Below are 9,332 nucleotides of genomic sequence, written 5' to 3' on the forward strand. Positions count from 1 at the left end.
GCAAGACACTTAACCCAGGGTGGGGGGACTGTCACTGTAACTATTGATTGTAAGTCGCTCTGGATAAGGGCGTCTGATAAATGCTGTAAATAACTTGCTACTGTACTTGTAATATTTCCCTTTTGAAAGACTTTTTACTTTAACTACATTTCAAAGTCAGATAGCTTCCTTTTTAATCTACTACATTATACACATACACATTATACGTTGTTCCTTTTTACTTATGAGTTATTATTTGATATTACTGCAGCAAACAGTTTCTTATAACACCCCAGGAAATGTAATAAAGCATTGTGATTTTACATTAAATCTGCCTGGCTCTGGCAAGGTTTATTTTCCAAAAAGAGAACATTTTAAAAATGACCTGTGAACGCGGCGCTCCTCACATGTTCAGTGCAGCAGTGTGTCAAAATAATACTGACATAATCATCCCAATACATGTCATATTAACAGTGCATTACATCAAAGGTTATTGTTTGAAATGTCATTTATATTTTCGCTGTTAGTGGCGACTATTCAAATCTGATCATAAAAACAAGCAGAGCAACAAAAAACATTTTTTCAAGCAAGCATTTTGTAACCCTCAAGTCATGTTTAGCGCAGCAGATAAAGCTTCAGGTAAACATGACACCTACAAACACCACGCCCCTGATGTCAGCTACGCATCTTTCTTCTGAATTTAAACAAACACCAGTTCATAAGAACAGTTTGGAGGAGAAACACTGAATGGAATCACAGTCCTTGTTCCAAGAACAAAGTTATGTGACGAACAAGACCAAAAAAAGGTTCTCTTTTATATGGTATTTTATTTGAAGTGACTCGTCCGGACGACTGAAACACGGTAGATTGAGTTAAGCATGTCAAGCTGCTTTGTTGCCTCAGGGTCAGCCATTCATGGACGAAGCAATGAATAGTTGTCTGAGGAATGTCGGCACCCCTCACTAATATAAAAGCATGAAAAGTTAAAGAAATTAGGTCACACAAAATAATAGCTATGGGGTTGGAAAATAAAAAATAATAATTTAACAATTTTAAATGGCCAAAACAGTGTCATGACCTCAGTTCTCATTTAAATTCAGTGGAAGGCACATCTCCCTACCGTTGCATGCGTCTGACATCCAAAAATGCAGGATTTTCAAAGGAACTTGCAATGACCGAAGAAAACAATACAATGTATTATGCTCACAATAAAATTTCACACATTCTTGCGTTTTTATTGATACACTTCATGAATTTTCCACTGTAGTGTAGCACAGCCAGCATGGCTCTGTACAGTTGTGGTCCCTTAAGGGGAGCATTTCCCATTTACTCAAATTTTTCTTTTCATTAAAGATTAGGGGTGTTGAAATTAATCATATAGTCGATGCATTGTGGACGATTCTGCATGGATGCAGTGCAGAACATGATAGAGTATATCATTATTATGTTGCTTGGTGATTTTCTGGCGGTGGCATAAAAATTCTTGTGAGGAAAAAAAAAAAAAAAAAAAAAAAGTAGTGCCGGTAGTGACTGTGGTTGCCTGATGTACAGAGTACAGTGCTGCACGGCGTGCCAATCGGTGGTCCACCAGTCCATTGTCCTGGCACCATAGTAAAAGTTGAAATTTGTTGAACTTTGACCGCGGCGCGCCATGACGCAATTTCGCACGACCAATAGAATCAAAGCGGGCGAGTGTTCATTCTGCCACTGAGAAACACACACACAAAGCGGGAATGGAGGAAAAGCAGTTCCTAATGGTCTCTGAGTGTCCAGTCTTACCGGGAGATTAGAAATACACGCATATTTTTTTTGCACTGCGAGCAAGGAGTTCGCTCTGAAAGCGGCTTGAGATTTTCTTTAAAAAAGGTCTGCGTTCAGTCCCCGCTCACCTCAGGTGGTTTTCTGCCGTTTGTGGCTTCAGATTCTAACGGGTTTGGGTTGTGTTGTGGACGAAACTCTGGTGAAGCATGCAGCGAAAAGAGGCCCGCTGATGGGGTTTCCATTACACTGTCTACTTATTATGCTTACAACACCTCAGTTCCGCCACGCCCGGGTAAATGTCGGTAACCGTTCGTACATGAGACGGGGACATTACATTAATAAAGAAGCTTGGACCAGTCTGCTCGGTTTTTGCTGACAGTTTTTCTGCTCATTGTAGCAAATCCACATGTGTATGACCCTTTAACTGTTGTATTTCAGAAAATGTATGGGATGCATTGCGATGCATCGATATTGAGACATTAATCGTTTCAAATCAAATCGAATCGTGAGACCAGTGAAGGGGCGCACCTCTAATAAAGATAGGACACAATGAAACACTGAGGTTTGTTAACTAAGGCTTACCACATTGTTAAAATGAACAAGATGGAGATCAGATCTCATTTTAAAAGTACTTCATGCAGAAGTGGAGACACGCAGGCTTTTCCTCTCAGCTGTCTGAACTCTTCCTCTTGCACCATGAACCAAGAACGCAAAGCCAGGGCAACGGCCACACCAAGAGCATCTGGTACAAAGCTCAATACACCGGCACGACCCCCTCGACCTTTCCTGTGCACTCCATCAACCCCAGTTAATGCAGGCCAAGAGAAGCAATATGGCTGAACCAAGCACATTCAGTGTGCCACGCACCTCTACACCAGCTGCGGCTATGCACATGCTGTATCTTAACATCCAGAAATAATTAACCCACGCAGTATACTAATATTATAACCTGAACTTTGATCCAAGACATTAGCAGCCAGCCCTGAATTATCACCCCTGGTTATTATTTTAGTCCCAGTTTCAGGAAATAAATGATGGGTTTTATGCAACATGACAAAACCGGCAAAAAAAAAAAACAGCAGACCAGGCACCAGGATAAAAAGTGTTTCCTTTCTGTCGTGTAGAAAAGCAAGGATGAAAAGGCGGAAGCGTTTCCAAATGGAGGGCATGGCACAGGGATGCGTGCCAAGTGACCCCAGCGCGGGGAGAGTGCCCTTCTCCAGGGGAGGGGGGCTCTTTTTGCAGATGGCCATTGAGTGAGAGAGCTTTCAGATAGCCGTGAAGGACTCCTCTGGGTCTATTCACTCAGACCCGAGGAAGCCAGAAATGCTGAGAAGGACTGGGGGGGTGGTGTGGCGACTGGGTGGGGTGGGTTTGTGGTGGGGGTGTAACCACTTTTGTGAGTTCTCGTAACACATGCCTATTGGATGATGGCCTTTTGTGAGAACTTGTGTGGGCAGGCTGCTAAGGGGCGGTGACGTGAGGGGGGGCAGAAAAACAGCTCAGAAGAAGGAGCCTAATCACTCCTCCTTACATTCCATCCTCCGAGACGCCTCTGCACGTGTAAACGAAGCCATGGTGGAACCGCCAGGATTCCACCCTATCGGCCTGTGAATAACCACCGGCTTGGCACCAGGTTCCACAAATACCATCAGGATAGGAATTTTTGATTAGGGCAGCATTGTTTCTGGATAAAACTGCAGCGGTGCTGTGAGGTCCCTGGGCAGACCCCCCCGCTCAGGTCCGCCTCGTGCGTTCGGAAACAACCTTGAAATACGAGACGTTTCACCTTCTGGACAAAAACCAGCCCATTTCCGTGGCTAGTGGCTTACTACTGTAAAGGAATCCCACCTCAGGGGCGAGGTGCTCTCTGACGTTTTGTCTGTGAGCTGAAGCCGCTCCAGGGAGGGGAGAGGTGGATCACATAACCGTAAGAGGTGGGCAGGTCCAGACAATTCAGCCGAGAAAGAATAGAACAATTGAGTCATTTGATTTCACCAAGTGATTTTTTTTTCTACGGGTTAAACTAATACATTCATATAAATATATTATTTAGCAATCATATTAGGATTCTAAAAACATTAAATAACCAAAACAATGTTTTCAAAAATCTGAATAAGTGAAATAAGCCTGGAAATGTTTAATTATTTCTTTACTACCGGAGGGGGTGGGGCGTTGTGCACTTCACCAGCCTACAGTTCCACCTTCAGCACCTCAAAGCACTCATGTAGTAGCCTGACATACAAACGACTCTCCAACCAAACAAAAATTCACAGAATTAAGACACTCTTAGGAATGCGCGCGTGCTCTCTCTCATATACACACACACACACACACACACACACACAAAATATACACCGTTATTCCAAATGTGGCTGACACAGTGAGAGATCATGTATTAAGTTACGGATTCAGGGCAAAATGGGAGAGTTCACAATGGCTGCTTTCAGCACCCTGACGCTTTCTTTAGGGTGGACTACATGGGACTGCTGCAAATTCCATTGGGTGATCAGTTTACATTTTGGCTAGAGCAAAAATGCAGCACATACTAAGCTAAGCAATCTAAGATAATGAATCCCATGATACAATGTAAAAGGGAGACATTCAACAGAGATCATGATGATATCATGATACTAGATACACTACAGGACAGTTGTAAACTATACGATCATGGTATCTGCTGTAACAGAGAACAATTACAATTTTAGAAAGCAGAATTTTATCACTGCACTTTCTAAAAGCAAAATAATTTAGTTTGTAAGGTCTAAGTTACTTTAGATGCATTGATTTTGGCAGCATATTGAAAATATGACACTAAATAAATGATCACAGCCCATCTAGCAGTCTCAAACAAGCCATCTGTGGTGCTGGTTAGAAGAAAACCTTATTCTCCTGCAGCACTCTGACAGACCCATTTCAGTCCTATGCACAGCACCCTGTTTTATCCCGGTGCATTCCCATTCCCTGCAACCATGCAGGCTTTCAGTCCATATAGTTTGTTTTCCAGCAGTTTGAGTTCCACAAGCAAACAGCGCAGTGTCACATGCAAGTTTTTTTTTATGTGGATTCCCTAAAGTGATTAATTTAAGTTGCAAACATGTATTCAGACACTACTACCTAAGCATAGTTAGTGACAAAATGCAATTTGTGATATACACCCTAATGTCTTTTAGCTGATAACAGACAGGACCCGCTTCCGACATGAAAAGGAAGCCGATTCGTTTCATGAATCAAACTATAATTGAACATTGTATGTGTGTGTGTGTGTGTGTGTGTGTGTGTGTGTATATATATATATATATATATATATACACACACACACACACACACACACACACACACACACACACACACACATACACACACACATACATATGTATGTATGTATATATATATATATATATATATACATACATACATACACACACACACATATATATATATTTTTTTTTTTTTTTCAAAATCAATGAGGGAAAAAACTAGTGAAAAGTGAAAGTGAAGTGATTGTCATTGTGAGACACTGCAGCACAGCACACGGTGACACAACAAAATGTGTCCTCTGCTTTTAACCATCACCCTTGGAGAGCAGAGGGCAGCCATGACAGGCGCCCGGGGAGCAGAGTGTGCTTTGCTAAGTGGCACCCTGGCAGTTCGGGATTCGAATCAGCAACCTTCTGATTACAGGTGCGCTTCCTTACCCGCTTTTAATAAGTGAATGTCCCACAAGCCTCACACATGTATTGTACACACATAAATATACATTTATAAACACTGTGTGACATACATGGCAAATTTACCTTTACATGTTTAATTTAATTTGCCCTGGTAGGCCTGCATTGAGTTTTATAGTCCTACTCATGCATTAACCATGCAATATTATTACCCATAATGAAATTCTTGGTCAAAGTCAACTTGACTACACATAACCAGAAACAGTAAAATATATAATGTCCTATTATTATAACATCTGGTCAGCAGTGGTGGTTCAGGCAGAAACTGACCACCGATGTACGGTGTAATAGTGATCAGAAGGACAAACTGCACAGAGCACCAGTCTCTATGTGTTTAAAAGGTGTCTTTACACAGATTTACATCATTAAGTTAAATGGATTTCAGTGTAGCTCCGGCCCACACTTATTACCTCCTGGCAAAACACTTCCTCATTCCACGGCGTGGCTCGATATTCAAGACACCGGGTGATACCTCCGCAACAATGCAGAGACAATACAACCGAGATCATTTCAAACTGGGCCATCTGAAGCGCTGATCCCAGTATGCTTGCTAAGGGCGTGTCACTAAAAGCCACTAATGTGTAACGCAAACACGCCATATTGTAAAGCGTCCGAGCAGCAGAGGCTCGGCTCACGCTGCACGTTCAGACAACCCCGGGAGTTGTACAGGTTAAGATTATGCAACAAACTCTACGAATACGACATTTCTGACATGGATGTGCTGAAAGGGTTGAAATGTAAATGATGCTCTTCTCTTCTCTGGGAGTTCAACGTGAGGATAATAGAGATCTGAAAGCAGATTTATCACTGATCTACTAAAACCTGCCAAACTAATACAAAAAAAATATACATTTATATTGCAGTATTACACACTCCCAAAAAGAGCGGTATAGGAATGCGGACCAAAAGGTTGCAAAACCTCAACTTGCTGACTGGTTCCAGTGGGCGAATAAGACCTGGAAATGATTCAGATGCTTTTTTTTTTTAAAAAATATGAAACACAGGTCTTTTTAGGATGATCCGGAAAGAAGCCTAATTTTTTTCCTACCCAGCTTTTGCATGCATTTTATTCTGTGTTTCTAGGGGCAGTGGTGGCCTAGCATGTAAGTAAACATTAAACAAGGTTGCAGGTTCGAATCCCGAAAGCGCCAAGGTGCCACTGAGCAAAGCACAGTCCCCACACTCTGCTCCCCGGGCACCTGTCGCGGCTGCCCACTGCTCACCAAGGGTGATGGTTAAAAGCAGAGGACACATTTCATTCTATACGCTGTTTAATCTTGCAACTCCGCTTACTCCACGTTGTCCGAGGAACATTTTTGCAAGAACAAAAAATGGAAAGGGAAATCTCAAAATGCTCATAGGTGCCCCACGCAACAATGAGCTTCTTAACACCATACATCACATGGCAGCGCTGCTAGTCGACGTCTGGGAAATTCATGTGACAGGCGACACAAGAAGGCCTTTTAAACTTACTGTCCCGTGATGCAGCGCATATCACAACCAGACTTACAAAACGCGCAAACTTAATGCTTTCCCTCCTGCCTTTTAAAAAAAAAAGAAAAACAGATGACCTTTTCTTCTTTTTCCTCCACAGAGTCCCTTTCACATGCAAATTGTCACCAGGAGAAAGAATCAGGCATCCCCAGCTCTAAATAATGCCAGAATGGCTAATAGTGATGGCCCAAGCGCACACTGGAGCCTGGCTTCTTTGTTAAATCCGCTTATGCTGACATTTGCGTGGATAATTTTTCACCCAACACACACACACACACACAGACAAATATATTCTGTACTCTGTAAATAAACAAATTAATAAAAGGAGTTGTGATTGCGCCAAATTACGTGTGTAGCGGTCTTCATTTTCTAGCCCACGCGTTCCACATCATCTATAATGTTCGTGCCCCGAGTCTCTGATTGAACCAAATATCACGCGTCCACGTCCTTTTATTTCAGACTCGTTACGAACATCCACATTATTTCCAGATGGGTTATTTCCCCCCTTCTTCATCCCGTTTTCCTCCGGGACGTCTGCAGCCCCAGCTGGCATCAGCACCTCGGGACGAGCGCGAAGTTCCACGGAACAATAAAAGTGTCCCCGCCGCGTCCTGGCCAGCGTTCCCTGTGTGGGACGCAGAGGGGGGAGAGGCGGACTTACAGTGATGGTCACTTCGTGCTTCTTCAGTCGGTACCGCAGACTCTTCATGGTCAGTGCGAGGCCGGACGGGTTCGGGTTGGTTTCAAAGCCGGTTCCACGTGTCGCGCAGACCACAGCGCGTCTAGCTGCGAAGCTGAAGCGAAACAAACTTTCTTTTTTCTCTTCGGTTGTTGTTCTGCCTCTCGCACTCTGACAACGATTTCCACCTGACGCGCAAACCACAATCTCTGGACCTGTTGCGCGACTGACGGGGACCTCGGCCAATCAGCCGCGGCAGCAGCCTCGCTGTGCAGGGATTGGCCAATCGGCGTTTAGAGGAGGCGGGACTTCCCGATAGAGCGTCACTCCCTACACTGTGGACTCCATGGGAACTGGCCTGCAGGCGCTGACGGGACGTTGATCCTACCTGAAAACAAGGGCTGGGCGGTGCAGAAACCTCCAGCAAGTAACGAGAGCAGTTTCGGTGCCAAAAACGCGTGCCTAAGGATCGGGGAAATAATAGTTAAGCAAAAAAAAGTAGTTTTTGAATAAAATGGAGGTCGGAACAACATAGAACAAAGTAATGAAATTATGTTTGCATTTACACAGAGCAGTTTACTACTTCACCATCTATACTAGACACAAAAAGTTAAGCAGGAAAGGGTTTAAAAAAATCTTTAGGTGCCTCCTGCCGTATACAAATTAGGTTAAAAGGGGTCAAGGGTTAAACAAACAAATGGACTGCAATTGTAAAAAGCCTTCATAATTATCAGCCCAGCTAATTTAAAGCATGTAGCAGGGATTCATTTTAGACGACTAGGGCCCCCTTCTGGTCAACTAATGGATACGAGGAACCGGTAGGGTTTAAAAGGAAACGGTGCTATTTTACTGGGGCAAATATTTATGGTCAAAACTCAAATGCATTTTTTTCTACGCATGCTGAAAGAGGCTGTGAGGGCTGTCTTCCTCTTCCAGTGGTCCTCAAGGTCACCATAGCAACGAGGTTACCATGGGTTTCTACTGCATCTTGTAATTACATCCATGTCTGGTGTCATTGAAAGCGAAAGGGGGAAAAAGACAGATAAACCTCATGGGGAGTCTGACAGCAATGATACGTGCGTTTCAACGTTTAAGCAACCAGCTGCTGCTTTTCTCATGTGTTGCGATGAAACACAGAGGAAACACGCAGTCTAAATGTAATTACGCTTCTTTTTTGCTTCTTCAGTCCAAAGCAAGTCCATTTAACAACAAAAGGAAAGCAATGGATTTATGTACATTTTGTTTTGGTGGAATTGGTTTAAATACGGTTCTGGTAAAAAATATGGTACAGGTATCAGTACAGCAAAATGCTTTTTTGTTTCTAACCAGAAGTCAAATAAAGTGCAGTATAGCACTGGGGCAAGATCCAAAATGTATTAAAACATTAGATTTACAGAGGATGTAGATATAGATATATAAGGTTAAATGTATATTGAAAAATAAGCATGAAATATGCACTTTTCATTTCTAAGAGAAATAAATGACCATAAATGTGAGCAGAGGGATGGGCACAGAGCCTACTAGATTTACTTTCTATAAGAACAGAATTTTGTGTTCAAGGGCATAAAGTGCACAGTTTCTGCAAGGCAAATTAGCAGCTGACCTAAACACATCTGACATTTGATTACTTTAATGATCCTGCACCCAGCTGATCTTGCATATTACTTAACAAATCCATGAATATTCAT

General features: G+C 42.8%; 1 protein-coding gene across 1 annotated transcript in view; it reads right to left on the reverse strand.

The window, feature by feature from the left end:
* The window catches only part of LOC114773820 (uveal autoantigen with coiled-coil domains and ankyrin repeats protein-like), a 31,735-nt gene extending 23,885 nt beyond the window's left edge, over nucleotides 1–7,850 (reverse strand). Inside the window, exon 1 of the mRNA XM_028965982.1 lies at nucleotides 7,627–7,850. Within this exon, the coding sequence (XP_028821815.1) occupies nucleotides 7,627–7,674 (48 nt within the window). The 5' untranslated portion in view covers nucleotides 7,675–7,850. The remainder of the gene's footprint in view (nucleotides 1–7,626) is intronic.
* Between the last annotated feature and the right edge of the window lie 1,482 nt (nucleotides 7,851–9,332).

This window comes from Denticeps clupeoides, unplaced genomic scaffold (assembly GCF_900700375.1).
Source record: "Denticeps clupeoides unplaced genomic scaffold, fDenClu1.1, whole genome shotgun sequence".
Classification (NCBI taxonomy): Eukaryota; Metazoa; Chordata; class Actinopteri; order Clupeiformes; family Denticipitidae; genus Denticeps; species Denticeps clupeoides.